We start from the raw sequence: 15,713 nt of genomic DNA on the forward strand, positions 1-15,713 counted from the left end.
GATCTTCTTCCAGAGGTCCTTGAAAAGTGCACAACTTGATCCAAGGTTCCAGAAGCTCCGAGTTGCTCCTTGGGAGTTGGGGCTACAATTCCCAGAATGCACCTGGTCAGAATCCTCAAATGGCCACTGGACACTGGTCAGCTGGGCTCTGCTTGCAGGACTTGATGCAGGGGACTCTGGGCAGCTCCTTTGTACCTGTAGCAAACTTGAAGTCCCTTCTTGAAGCAGCAGGAGACGGGCAAAGACATTTCAGTAGTGAAGCCCAAGTGTGCAGCTGGTGCAGTCCTTTAGGGTGCAGTGTCCAGGTGCAGGTCAGGGGTCCAGCAGGTCAGCCCTTCTTCTTTATCTTGTTCCTTGTAGGGATCTGAAGTGTGGGTACAGCTCTGCCATATTTATCCTTGCTCTTGGGTGGAAAGCAAAGTGGTCCTGGGTATCCAATTCCAGGCAGGCTCTTTTCCCCTTTGATGACAACTTCCTGGGATGAGTGGCAAAAATCAATCCCAGGCAGCAACATTCCTCAAAAATCCAACATGGCTGAAAGTGATTTTTGGGGGTTAGATTTGGCTGAGCCCATCCACTGATGTGACTACAAATCCTAAACACACCCCTCTCCTGCCCTCTCCTAATCTAATCAAGAAGGCACCTAATTATCTGGGGTTGCAGGATTTGAGGGAGGTGCCGGGCTGCTCCAAATGTCCTTCCCTGCCTTTGAAGACCAGTTTGGCCGCCCTTCCTGCTTCCCCCATCTGCTGAGGCAGATCTCCTCCCCCATGCACATCCTTTGTGTTCAGCCTAGGCCACTTCATACCTCATCAAGGCAGCCTGGCCAGGCTGCCAGAGGCTTGTCAGTCATAGAAGGGCACTACAGAGCTCAAGTTGGCAACTTTCAGGTACAGTTTTAAAACTCTTTACCTGAACTAGTTATATTAAATCCAACAATTGTAAGTTGTGGGATTTATTATAACAATCAATTTCATTCCAAACTCAAGGTATCAGAAACTTTAGGGGAGTTTAATTAAAATAAAGTCTCCCCATTTGGTGCTATGGAGGCCATTCACTACAGTGACGGAAAATTTATTTGGCTATTTTACCTCAGCAGGGCATATAAAACTATTTTTTATAAGGCCCCTGCTTATATTTACATGGCACCCAACCCAAGGGGCACATAGGGCACACCTTAGGGGTGATGTATACGTAAAAATAAGGTAGTTTAAGACGTTGGAAGTGCTTTTAATTCCAAAGTTGAATTTCCATATAACTTTAGTTTAAAAGAAGCCAGCAAGGCTGGCCTGCCTTTAAAATGACACTGGGCACCTCAGCAGTGAACCTATGGGTGCCCCACCTATGCTGGGGTCCCTAAACCTAAATGCCCTACCAAATACTAGGGTCCTGTAGGTAAGTTGATACTGCCAATTATGATTCACCTAATTTGCATACTCATTTTACACAGAGCACCGGCCCTGGGACTGGTTAGCAGCACCATCAGAGTCAGGAAAACACCAGCAAAAAAGTGAAAATGGTGGGAAAAGTTAGGGGGCCTCTGCAATCATCCCTGTTTTCTCACAACCTTTGCTTAATCCTCTACAACAATAATCAAATAAAAAGAACCAGAGATATTTGGTTTAAAGTTTGAATTAAAAATAGCACCAATAAGCACATAGCACCAACTGCAGTAATCTGGTGAATGTCAAAAATTAAGGTTGACCACAATGAAGCATGGGTCGGATGCAGGAAGCTGGTTTGTCCCGGTGGAAAACTTACCTTCAGGATTAAAGTGATAGGTGACGAGTAATCAGTGGAATAAGTTGCAAGCTGGGTCCAATATGGGGCCCGTTAACAGAGGGTTGATGAAGAGTGGGGTCATGGTGCAGTTGTCGACAAAGGCAGGAAAGCTCAGATCTGCTGAAGTCTGTGCCCAGGAATGCCTCGATGTTGATAGGATTGCTCTCTCTTTGAGTTGGGCAAACAGAGGCTGGAAGGCAATTAAATAGCTGCAATCCCTTTCCCAATTGGATCTCCAGGCAGAAAGTTGGTAAAAAGTTTCTAAGTCCCAACTTTTGCAGTGTTGACAGGAAGAATATACTCTAACACCAGCCAAGGGTCCAGGACCTGCGTGGAACCATTGGGGGTTAGGACTCAACTGAATAGGGGCCAGCAGCAGGGTCCAGAGCAGGCCCAATTGGAACTGATCAGCTAGACATTTGCAGGGAAAAAAGCCTCTGGAAGCCTGTTGGGTCCTCTCTAAAACAGTAATTTATAATTGGCTTGACCATTATGTTGGATATGAAATCATGATTAAAATGAGTCCTTGATCATCCTTCTAGCAGCTCTCAAACTGAAATTAAGCACTGCAAGTTGTTATAGTGGAACCCAGTGCTTTCCTATGGGAGAGCCAGCCCTGCCACAGTGAAAAAGGACTTTGGGGGGAGGACGGGGGGCAGTGGAGAGTTGAGGGGGGTGGGAGTGGTACACTTCAATTGCCAGGACATGTAAAATGGAAAGTGTAGTAGAAAGAATGCTTAGGCCTGGCAAGAGGTTTATTTTGGTAGGTCAAATTGGCAATTTAAAATTTCCTACCCATGCTGCAGGGGCTGGCCTGGATACATGTTTTATAGTTCTACTTTAATGGGTGGCACAATGAGTGCTGCATCCCACTAGTAGCATTTAATTTACATGCCCTGGGTACATGTAGTACTATATACTAATGACTTATAAGTAAATTAAATGTGCCAGTTAGGTAAATGTCATGTTTAAAATGCTTAGAAGGCAGAGCACAATCACCTTACCACTGATTGGCAGGGTAAAGTGCGAGAGGTTTATTGCCTACTAAAAAGGGGGCAGCAACACACAACATATCTGTGGTGAGAGTGATAGAAGGGAACATTTCCAACATATATGCTTAAATTAGTGTGACTACAATGTACATTATAACATACTAATAATCACGCTGGACAGTATGCTTGGCACCATACACATAATCTATCAGAAATGACGACAGGGATAATGTGAAGAACATATTATTAGTTAGTCAAATTGGATACAGGCCAAGTATCTGAATGCCTTTCTAAACCACACAATATTCAGGAATTATTATTTACATTTTTAGGTTACTTCTGAAAACGTGTGAAACAAATGCCAAATTGTTTACCAATTGTTGAAGCAAGAACAGTTTACCTATATATTGTACAACTTGAATTTTGTGTCATTTGCAGTAGAAGGGATAGGCTCAATATCTTCAAGACTGTGTCACTTTCAGTTGGTTCAGAATAACCCAAACCTTTAAGAAACAACCAAAGATCTACACAAGTTAGTCTCCTTTCGACTACAGATACAGCATTTGTGATTCCCATTAGTCTAAATAGTTGTGTTCTGAGAGCACTCCCTCTTCCTGCATATTTGTGGCACTATCTCAGATGAAGCCTATGACTGAGGGTCCATTGACTTACATAAGGTGTCTTTCTAAACAGCAAATACGGCCCCAGAGCATTGTGTGGCTGAATAATAATGTTTATTCTGACTCAAAAGAATGGAATGCCTTACCAACCTCGGAAAATGAAATGCTGATTGGGCTTGCCAAACAAAGATTCCTGAAGTGGATGTGGTGGCCCACGGAGCCAACAGACCCAGATACATTGCTACAAGATGTTCTGTTGGACCGCCTTAAAGATGATGAGTTGGTCACTTCAGTCTTGGAGTGGGTAGGACCCCTTGTTGGTGGCTTGGCTTAATCAATCCCTAATCCCCATAACTTCCTCATAGTGCAAAAGCATTTTTAACTTCTATGTTGAATCACTGGCTCACCTTATCAAGTCCCAAGAATTTCACTACTACATATTTGCCAACAACACTGAGATATTGTTTGGTTAGATGGCTACCACCATGTCACCACTGACGTCTTTCTTAACATCCTGGAGAGTCGAGATTAAATTGGCATTCAATGACTCAAGGTCAGTACTGAAAAAAAGGGTTTGTGGTCTTGGGAGCAGTGAGGACCTGTGGAACCCAATTTTCTGGTCCAAGGAACTGTCTGAGATGCTTCAGCCTCTGGTTCCACTGGAGAAGTTGTCATCTAAGTTTGATAAAGGTCTCCTGCTTGAGCCACAAAAGTCAGATATATATCTTATATTCCCACTGCCTTAAGTTTCTGTAAGAGATTGTGGCCAGTGTTAGTCCATTTGACTATAAACCTGCAGTTACTCTAATAATGAGGTTGAGGCTGTATTTGGGACTACATGATTCTCTGGTTTTCCAAATGGCTTCTTAAGCACTTACACGTAATTCACAACGCTGCAGCTTGTTTGGAAACTAGTGGTGGGGTAAAATGCTGATCAATTAATTGGGCAAAATCCACCTCTTTAATCCACTTACATGATGAAAGTGTGCTCAAAATTCACCCTAATTCTCTTTTCACGAGAACTAGAGAGCAGGTGGACTTGTAGTTTGAACCACTTGAACTGCTGCAAACTAAATATTTTATAGCAGATCATGGACCACTATGAAATTACCCCACAAAGTCACCTTAAACGTCGCTGTTACGTAAATGTGGCTGGTGAGGCAACGGGAATTCTAGCTAGGATTTGTATCTTCACACATATAAAGCCCTCCTTGCATTAGGCACTCATCTCTTTCATAAATACTTTATTTGCTGTCGGTCTGACATACTTGAAAGCCGACACATAGGACATTGCAATTAGCCAGCGAAATAGTTCATACTTTGGGGCCACCATTCTTCCCTCTTCCAGTTGTATACATGAGATTGCTAACAGCCACTCATCTCTTTTCCTTACCCCAAATTAATTGTATCAACAAGGAAACATTTCACAGACAGTAGAACTGTTAGAACCACAAAGAGGTATAGTAGTTTGGGTAAAAGTAGCAATTTTGTTATAGCTCTACAGCCAATCTGTAATCAGTTATGAGTTGTCATGCTATATTTAAACAGGTCTGTTTCCCAGTTTAGAGGGATGTGACTGATTTGCAGCTACTCTGATTGGGTTGCCAGTTACATAGTAAGAGTTGTAATGTTCTGCCTCTTACTGTCTGACTTACTCTTTTTCAGGTGCAAGCACCTCCAAGTGATCAAAGAATAAGTGAATACTTGCTTGTGTACCTATAAAGTTTTTCCATCATAATCACAATGAAACAGGTGTCAGATCAGAGAGGGCTGGTCCTATTGAGAGGCTATTGCACCAATTCGAGCATACAAATATATAAGACTGAAACATGTTGATCTTCTTAAAAATAATTGAATAATCTTCCTGTACAGATTTAACCCTACCCACTCGGGACACTGAATAAAGAAAATCTGGTCCACCAGGTGATCGTTTTAGCCTTTAGTTTTTTTTATTTCTCTCTCTTCATCAATTTTCACTTACTCACACCAGGGCATTGATTACCCTAGTATGTAAAGCATCGTCAAGAGATCCTCTGTCTTAACTGTATAGAAGCCCACAATGGTGTCTTGCTGCATCATTGTGAGGAGGGGGCCTGATGATGAAGCATGCAACTACTGGGAAGGTGAGGGTTCCATCCTTAAAGGAACGTATTCCTGGGTTAATCAATTGTGTGGTACGCCTTTCAGCAGAGTACAATGAAGGCCTAATTACTGGTTGTTCCACCCTTTTTTCTTTGGGCATCTAGGTGATTGCAGTTTCACTGGAGGACGTGCCCTGTGGTTTTCCTCCTATCACCAACTTGTTTTAAGCTGATTCCCAAAGATTCTCTTTGCTGCGCAACAAACAAGGTAATGTGTCCTTCGCCAAGGCAAACAGTGGTGACAGGCAGCATCCCTCATGAAACTTCACTTTATAGACCACAGCCCAAATATGTTGCGCCCTGTGTGGACTCTACCTAGGGACTCATACATCGTAACTGAATCAACTGTAATCAGTGCAAATAAACACAGGCATATTAAGGTATTGAACACCTCTATATCGATTGAGGCTATGGCTGGCATGCAAACCCAAATGTAACACTGTTTTTTTTTTTTTTTAAAAGAAACCTTATTGGGTTTTCACCATAAGCACCTTAACACCTCTCACTGGGGCAGCTACTATAGCAGTCAAAATCAGGTCGGCCATAGCTACATGGGATAATCAAGGTCTCATAGGTCTCAGTTCAAAGCAATAGCAAACTGTATCCATTATAGTCTTAGTCTACCCTGCATTATTCTCAGTAGAACTCACTTTCACACAGTCATCCATTCTTCTTGCACTCTGACTCCAGCAAACTCTCCCCTATCCCCACCCAATTGTGATGTATTCCCCTTCCTTGTCTTCGGAGAAACGCCTAACCATGGACTTGTGTAGTGTACTATCTATGTTATATCTATCAAATACATAGACTAGTTAGGGATCCTATCTAGGGCAGCCCCTGTAGTCTGTGGTGGGTCTCCTATCAGAATCATTCAGTAAAGACTAAAGGTATTAGTTCTCCTCAGGTGTGGTAGGCTCAGGATGTTGTAATAAATCCACTAAAGCTTCACAAGCATGTAGCCAGTGTCCCCATAACTCTCCTGGCTGTCCCAAAGCCTTATCGTACCTTTTCAGGACACCCATCTAATGAGTTCCTTTCACCATGTTTCTACTTTAGGGTCTTGAGGATTCTTCCATAGCCTGGCTACCTCCCATGTTCCCAGGACAAACGCCAGGTCCAGGAATTTACTGGTGACTTTAGTTTTGGCCATATGGTGGAATTTATGTAGAAGACAGTAAACGGGGGTGCAGGGAATTGCCCTTTCAGTTAGTTCGGCCAACTTGCTAGTGATTGCTTCCCAAAAGTCTGTCAGTTGAGGACACCCTCAGAACATATGAATGAACTCAGCTCCCACCTCAGCATAGCGGGAACACTTCACTGCTCTGGTTGCGAAGTATCGATTGATTCTACCAGGGGAGAGGAATGACCTATGTAGGACAACAATGAATGACTCAAAACTTGGCATTTGTGGTAGCTTTAGTCATATGATCCAGAATGTGTGCCCAATCCTTATCTTTAATGTCCGTGCCTAAGTCCTCCTCCCAATGGGCTTTCAGTCTCAACAGGGGCTGATCGGTGTCCCTCCTCAGTCTATGGTATAAGCATGTTACTGCCTTGAAAGTTCCTGAAGTGGTCACCACATATTGACAGCTTGCTGACTGTGCCGGCTCTGCCAGCCCCCGTTTCCTGTGTTTGCATATGGCCGTGGTGAGTGCTCAATGGAGGAGGAAGTACCCCGGGGACAGCTTGCATCGTTGGCTAAACTCCTCGAAGGGGAGGAGCACATCAGGCTCGAACAGGGCCCCTGCTGTTGTCACCCCCACTGCCTCCCACTCCTGTAGCCCACGACAGGGGCATGTGGCAACACTTGAAGAAACTTCAGCGGCAGGTTCGAGGAGTAAGGTACAGGGGTTCACACCTGCCGCTGGCTCCTGGTCCAGCAGTGCCTCTTAACATGGGTTTCATGATTCTCAGCAGCCCCGTGGTGAGGAATTCATAGTATCAATCCTGCCAGCTGATTGAGGTTCGAGGCCTAGCCTCCAAAAGCCCACCAACCACCCATTGCATTAGGCACTGCAACTGTGCTACCAAATAATAGGACTCAAATTTCGCGACCACTAGGCCTCCTTTCAACTTTTGCCCTCAGGGGGTTGAGAAAACTGTTCTGCGGCGGCCTGCACCCCAAAGGAAGCTTATTATTACCAATTATGTGTCCTGAAAATAAGCCCAGGATATCCACACTGGCAAGGTCCCAAAGAAATACAGGAGGCGCGGGGAGGGCAATCATCTTCAACAGTATCACCGTTCCCGCCCCCGATAATGGAAGCATCTGCCAAAACTGAGCACTGGCTCTTAAAGCTCGGATAGCCCTTCCTACATTTCCCTCTAGGAGGTCCACTATATTATGATAAACGTGGACCCCTAAGTAAGGTAAACAAAAGGGTTCTCTTTGTAAGGCCTACAAAACCTCCAGAGGTAGTCTGGTGAACTGCATGGAAAATAAACAGGATTTAATCCAATGAACTCGGAGGCCAGATAGATGCAGTAGGTGTCCGTCCCTCCTCCAAATCTGACTCTGCCCATTATAATGAGAGCAAAAGGTCATCCACATACAGTGCTATATGGTGTGTCTGGTTGCATGCCCAGGTCTGACTCTGGTTGTGGGATCCGTATACAGCAACCTAGTCTAGGAAATGAACCCCTGGCCCAGTCCGAAGCGCTCCATCACACTATAGAGAAAAGCCCCCTGCTCCTCCCCACCCCCTCAAACTCTAGTATGTAGTATACTCTGTGGGATATCCCACATATTCTGGTAGAAGATGGTCTGTTGCCACAGCAACAATCTCAGGTTCCGGCCTCTTGCAAAGGCAGTGGGTTATGCATGTTTTCCAGACATATAGGATCTTCCACATTTTTACTATCCTTTTCAAAGGTTCAACGAGGGGCTATATTCTGTTCTAAAGTTAATCAGTCTAAGGATTTCTGAGGTGTGGTTCCACTATGGTATCCTGATGGTTAGTCAGACTTTTCTGGCCATACTGCACTACCTGTTAGCGATAGCCTGTGATTTAGAACTGTATGTTGTTATATGGATCATATGGAACCTTGGGAGTTATCAATAAGGCAGGTTCTCTCAATTGATTTCAGAAGGAAGACACCAAGTAACACGGATTCCCATCAGTTAGGTTTGTAGCAGGCCTGGTTTCCTAAAGGTTACTTTTTTAGAGACTGTAAGTAACAATCATTTCAATCAATTCTTTTACCAGGTAAATAACCCATATCTTATGTTACAGATAGTTCACTTTCTTGGAGGGTATTTTATTTTTAATCTACATTAAGCTATCAATCTGCCACTAACTTAAACGTTCCTTTAATCTAATTTCATAACGATTTTGGTTTGCAAAGCTGTGGGTTCACAGTAGCCCTCTCGTTCAGGGATTGGCACTCCCTTTGGTGGTGGAGGATTTCAGAAGAGGGAGGAAGAAAAAGGATCACATGTAGAGAGAATGGATGAAAAAGCCCAAACATGCATGAGATGGGGAAAGGGCAGGGTTGTCAGGAATATGTGAGAGTCATACATAGAAGCAGACTGAAGAACTACAAGAGAAATTTGCATGGGTATGTCGAGGATGTCATCCAGCATGAAAACCCTCTTACCGAGACATCCTGTTAAAACAGACTTCTGAAAAGATGCTTCATTTCACCATTTTTATTCCGTTTCAAAACCTGCAGACACTTAGTTGTGACCATCTTTAACACCGAAACATAGGCTGGTTTTTGGAAGAGAAAATGCAGTAATAAGCAGATATACTTTCGGCATGACGGAGGGTACTGAAATCCATTTCCAATGAGAAATTGATCATATGCAGTGTAAGCTTCTAAATAATGAATGTCAATAAATGAAATTGGCTCATTGATTGTTTGCACATCCATCATTTTAACGTGTTTGCTTTGGCTTCAATTTCAAATCACTATCCTCTAAAGTAACTTTCTTTCCAAATTGATACAGCAAGACGTTGCTGATATGCAATTCAGAGGACTTGAAATGCAAAATAACAAACTCAACTGTGTCAGAGAGCCAGTGGCAGCCTGTAATGTGAACTAGTGGTGGGAGGGCGCACACTCTCTTATACACTTGCACATACACACACACTCACACCAATCCATTTACAAGCACATACTCTGGCACACATTTTTTCAGAGAACATACGCACAAATAAACAAACATTTGTACGTGCATGTATGCACACTCCCAAAAAATCTTCCGGCCCGGTGGTGATGTTGGGTGCAGGAAGGAAGCCTTGGTGGTTCATGGAAGCTTTAGGGAAGGTAAAACAGGAAGATCCCACTGCCACCTCTCATTTGCTAATTCTGTCATGGGGTAGCCAATGAGACTGGGGGCCTTCCATTAAATGTCAGAGTGGGATGAAGTCAATGAGAATTAATCACTCCACCCCACTCTGACACGCGTCACTGATGGACATGCAGCTTGGGCACTTCAGGGCTTAAAAATGACATGCCAAAGTCAGAGTCTTTCAGTGATGTACCTGATCATCAAGAGGGGGAGAACCTTGCAGCGCCTTCCGTTGATTTAAAGATGAAACACAGTATTCAGACTTGTGGCTTAAATTCTTCATCCTCTATCTCTCTATACATGTTTCGGTGAACTAACACCTTCTTTGGGAAAGCCACTTCCAGACCTTTATCCTGTAGGTAACTTGTAATCACATTTTACATTCTGCCGAGCCACATATGCAAAATATAACAAATCTTATTTCAGTCACTTAATCGTAAGTCAGAACCTCCACCACACATGCCGGTACCATCCACTTGTACAATTTCATGATAAGCCTACACCAGACCAACCACAATGAATAAATAACTCTTGTACTGTTGCAAATGTGAATTACCTGTGCTCACAAAAAATGTGACCTTAAACTCACTCATGTATCATAGTGTGTTTACTCTTTAAAAGGATACCCATTGCACAACATGCCATCAAAGTGTATTATGTTGCAAAACAGAGGTATTTACTAATCCTGTACTTGGAGGTAGTCAAGTCCAAAAGTTTATGTTCTTAAGGAAAAACTGCCTCCATAGGTTGAGAATGGCAGGGATACTAGGGAGAAGAAAAAGTCATTTGCAAAATGAAAAGACCTACAAGGTACTCAACTCAAAATATGAGTCCCAGAATTAGACCTAACAGAGAAGTCACACATACCTCGGACACAACACAACTGCTGGGTGTCTTGATTGAAGAATGCCAGATACCGATATATTAACTTGGGTGACTACATTCCACCAGCTAAAAGACATAAACAAAGAACCTGGTTTCCGTAAGGATTATTTAAAATATGTACATGATCTCTCTCGGTCAAGGTTGCCCTGTGATGAAAGCCACTACAGACCAATAGTCATAACTCTCTCTATCCGGTGATATTTACTACAAGGCATGAGATAAAAAGTTACCAAGAAGTGGACCTCAGATTCACACTAGTAAACCTTAGGTCAGTCCTGGAAGAATGGCAAAGAGCAATCAGGCTACTTAGAGGAATATGTGTAAAGTATTTCACAACACCCTCATGGACGATAAGTAAGTGAAACAACTCAAAAGAATTCAAACACCAATTTAGAAATATAAAGCACCTTTTTATCTTAATTTAGACACCAAAATGAATGTTGTATCTTACATACAACCGGAGTTGTGAATTTTTAAAGTGTTGAAAAGTAGAGTAATTTTAATGGTCAAACAACTACCATTGAAGTCAATAAGGAAAATCACAATGTACAATTGGTCACTTGCGGGGTGAGCTCTGGGGAACTAACCTAGAGTTAAGGTCTAGTGGGTCCCTAGACCAAGCCGCCACAGTCAGTTTCTAGTTACCTTGCCCAGGGAGTCTGGGTGCAGAGGTGCTCTGGCTGTCCTTGGTGCTGCCAGGATCCACAGCACTGTCAAATGCATAGCCCACTTTGGGGTGGACTCACACTCTTCCATCTGAGAATAGATGCCTTTGGGGGTCCCAGGACCTGGATTCCACAGCTGGAACTTCACTACCATGTCCAGCGGCCCCGGGTGTAGAGGAAGCCTTGCAGCTGTCAATCACTGGACTGGTCGCGTCAAAGATGCTTTGCTGCTCCTCATGAAGTTGCCTCCTTCAGGATGCAGGATCTCAGAAGTGGGGTCATTGCCATCGTCGGTCGCTATGCTGGGACCTGCTCTGGAGTTTGTAATGTCCAAGAAGCCGTCTGTTACCAGGCTGGTGACAGACAAGCCTAGGCGGCGGCAAAAGTAGTCAACAGTTAATTTGTTGGCTTGAGGTCGTCCAGAAGGGGGTAGTGGCTCAAAACTTGGGGAGAACCTCACTACCACTCCTGGGGTGCATGTTACCAACTTCCTTTGGGTTCACTGAAGAGGGGCCAGATAGGTTGAACTTCTTGTGACGCAGCATGATGATTCTTTTGCAGGTGACTGGTTCCACCAGTCAGGGGAGTGTGCTTTCGTCTCTGGTGTCCTCTGGAGCCCCTCCTTGCTGGGAGCAGGAAGTTTTCAGCACAGGCACAAATGTTGAACACAGAGTTCCAGTAAATGGTCTCCTTAGGGCACTTAAGTGTCCTTTCTTTGCACAGCAGCGGACTTCCAAGTCCTGTTGTTGGTATAGCTTCTTCTTCTCAGATTCAAAGTCAGCACTTAGGTTCTGGTGCCAAGGGGGCCCCTTGAAAATCCTAGTTTAGGGGGTGTTAAGTGTGTGAGGGACAGTAGCCAATGGGCTACTGGTCCCCTACGGCTAGTTCGCCCCTGAAGTGATGACACTGTGGGAGTACATACATTTTCTACCGAGAACCCACTATTTCTAAGGTTCGCCAACATGGCAGAATGTTCCCTCAGCTGTACAGACATCCTAGCCCACTCAAAAGATGTGGTTAGCCTTATAGAGATGTATTCTGACTGAATAACCAATTTTTCTGCCTGTCAGCCAGGACAGGTTGGCAAGGGCTTTGTCCTCCAGTGGGGGACAAAAGATTACATATCAAGGGTGTTCAAATCCTTTGAGGTGTGACCTCCTTCCTGCCCAGGTCCTTTGTCTCCATCTTAGGGGAAGTGTTAGTAGGACCAGCAGGAGGGAAGTCTTTAGTCTTGACAGTAAATGCCTCTGGAGAGCCTGCCAAGGCAAGAGAAAGCTGGTATTCAGTGGCATTCTCTAAGGATCCACCAGGGTACATGCTAGCTTAGCCTGGGCATGAGAAGTGTGCTCAGGCTTAAAAAGCACAGTATTTGATACCAAACACAGGGGGAACCAGCTGGGCCATCCTGGAGTTGGACATCTGGAGATTGTCCGGGAGCAAGCCCATGTAATCCTAGGGACCACCTGTCACTTGTGATAGCTATACGTTCTAAATGCTATCACAGGGTCATATATGCTTGTGCTTATATGTCCACACTCATAACACAATGCACCCTGCCTTCTAGGCTATAGAAGGCCTTCCTTAGGGGTGACTGACATGTGCTATGGGCAGTGAAGGAACTCTGCCTGCACTTGGTGTGGGCAGAGTCTAACTTGATCAGGGAAGCTGCTCATGCAGGCTGTCATGGCAGCTCTGCAGGCTTTGCTTTTACTTGGGCCATACAGGGTGGCACAATCAGTGCTGCAGTCTTGGTGACCCCTTTACCATCTCTGCCCTGGGTACCACTGGTATAATTTACTAGGGTCTTACAGGGGTGGTAAAGCCCTTGCCAGTTGGAAAGGAAAGGGCATTGAAGTCAAAAACCAACATCCAGCAGTTCAAAAAGGGGCAAAAGGTGTGTGTGTGGGGGGGGGACATCTGCAAAGAATCCCAGTTAGCCACAATGCTGAAAATGAACATGGACTTCAGCTGATTTCAATGACGCAGCACATGCTGGTGGTGAGGCAGAGCTTACTTCCAATTCATGGCTCGCACAGACAGGGCAGTCAGTGCGGCCTTATTAGATGTGGCCAAATAGATATGTCTGAACTGGTACTACACCAAAAGGAAACAAATATACCATCACATATCCATGGCCAATACAGCAAATATTAGTGTCTTGGGAATCCAACAATGTGGGCCATTAAAGGCAACTGATATTGGGAGCTACTAGCCTTAACTAGAATAACACAACAATAGATGTTTTACTAGAAACATTTTAGGCGTTATATCTAATAGCATTCCCCTACAGAATTTCACAGCTTAAAAACAATCTTTATTAAGTTTTGGTGAAAACACAGAAAACATAAAGAAATTAAAACAACTTGGAGCATATACACCAGTTCCATCTCCATTACCTTACGATGAATGTGTTCAACATATATTAAACCCATCATATCTCTGGGACTTTGCAGAGCATCACTTTTACTCCAATTATTTGAAATTCTCATTGGGGCCACCTTCAATTTACCCTTCCCCAGTTTCCAAGTTGTAGCACCTCCTCCAGGGGACATGTATCTTTAAAAACGTCCTAGGACATCCCCTACTTTCATATATTACTTTATCTGCTGCCATATTCCTGTCCATTCCATCCCAACATTCTCGCATTGTGGGAACTTCGGACACACCCCAGTCTCTGGCCACATGACGCCTAGCCACCACCAAGCCCAAGTTGTAAAACAGGAACTTTGCTCTAGGTAAGTCAGTGTCAGTGGGTATCCTTAATAGGATATGTTGTTGGTTAAGTGGTATCTCCTTACCTATTAGGATCTCCACACAGTATGCATGGATGTTGGAGCAGCTCCAGATTGTATGTCTCCCCTATGGTCTCTACATCTCAAGCATTTAACCGTCTCCGCCCTCCCCATTCTGTACACCCTGGGTCAGTCATAGTATACTTAGTGAAGTTGAAAAGTATACAGGAGACCTGTGCCTTCCCACCAAGAGAGCCTTCATAGAAACTGCAGCTCATAAAGGTTTTACCATTGCGTGTTTTTGATGGTAGCAAAAAGATATAGCCAGGTTTCTTCTAAATATTGGAAAATGTCCTGTGCCACCTCTTATTGTAACTTCCATACATAAGAAGGGCTTATCTGTGGTTCACTGTGGCATTATGTAATTCTGTAGTTGCATATATAACAGTTATGGCCCACAGTAATACTAAGACCACAATATGCATCAGTCATCAAGCAACTGTAACTTGTACCACTTAGTCACATAAGACACATCTTCTATGAGAGGTGCCCATCACTTCTACTAGACAACCATAAAACTAGATGTCACCAAATACAGGCATGTAATAACTGAAGAGATCTTTGGGCAATTCAGAGGACTTTTATGTAGTCCACCACTGCAGGTCCCAAATATCTATATCCCGACCTCTTCTGCACAACTCACAACACTCATATATGAGATGATAATAGAAATACCCGTCTCAACAGATCTCTCCAGGTTTTTCTTCCCTCAGCCATGCTAACTCAGTCCCACCACTATGCACAAATTCTGAGATCGGACAACTCAGCACATTAATCAGCTAAGCAGGCTAAAAGCATAAGAAATATTATGAAGGGACCACAGAGCTTTTCGATGCTGTCAGCATACTTAAAACCATAAAACTGCATGTCTGTCTCTCACACTCCATCATCCAGTACACTGTTACGTGCTGCGTCCCATAACATAAGAATTGCACCTCTGTGGTCATCAAACACAAAATTAAACACTTCCTACATTGGATCAAATCAAATACAGCATCTTTTCAACCACACACCCTACACAGAGTAGTGTGCTACCTATATAAGCAAGTGCTTCAGTGCCCCACATAAAGGTAGTAAGTGCAATGTAAATGCTAAATACAATACAAGTAGTTGCTGATCTGCTAGTTATTAGTGTTGTGCTTCAGTGTTTTACTGATTCAAGCTAAAAAAATGCACCCTGCAAGCAATTAAACATTCTTAATTGCAAAATGTATTTGAGTTTTATGTTTGTTGGCCTAGTCCAAATGGATGGACTACAAGAAACCTGGTCTTATTCCTTAGGTTTCCCAGGGGGTGGGGGTTGATATAATATGCCCTTTAGGAACATCTGACTGTCGTGGACACCATGCTCTACATTGTTTCAGAAATAATGCTGGAACTTTCCCCTTAATGATCGCTTGTCTTATGAACAGAAAAATAATGTACTTTGTTGTTTGGTCATGACAATTCAGATGTAGTGCATGTCAAGCAATGAACTTGCTCTAACATAGTGTTTGTTGTTTTTTTGCAGAAGGAATTGAGTCTTCCAAGAAGAGGAAGCCT

General features: G+C 43.7%; 1 protein-coding gene across 3 annotated transcripts in view; it reads left to right on the plus strand.

Moving 5' to 3' along the window:
* MAST4 (microtubule associated serine/threonine kinase family member 4) overlaps window positions 1-15,713 on the plus strand; it is a 1,720,607-nt gene that overhangs the window by 1,020,043 nt on the left and 684,851 nt on the right. For all 3 annotated transcript variants that reach the window (XM_069222961.1, XM_069222970.1, XM_069222979.1), the window contains exon 4: window positions 15,682-15,713. In XM_069222961.1, coding sequence (XP_069079062.1) covers window positions 15,682-15,713 — 32 coding nt within the window. The remainder of the gene's footprint in view (window positions 1-15,681) is intronic.

The sequence above is a fragment of the Pleurodeles waltl genome, chromosome 1_1 (assembly GCF_031143425.1).
Source record: "Pleurodeles waltl isolate 20211129_DDA chromosome 1_1, aPleWal1.hap1.20221129, whole genome shotgun sequence".
NCBI lineage: Eukaryota > Metazoa > Chordata > Amphibia > Caudata > Salamandridae > Pleurodeles > Pleurodeles waltl.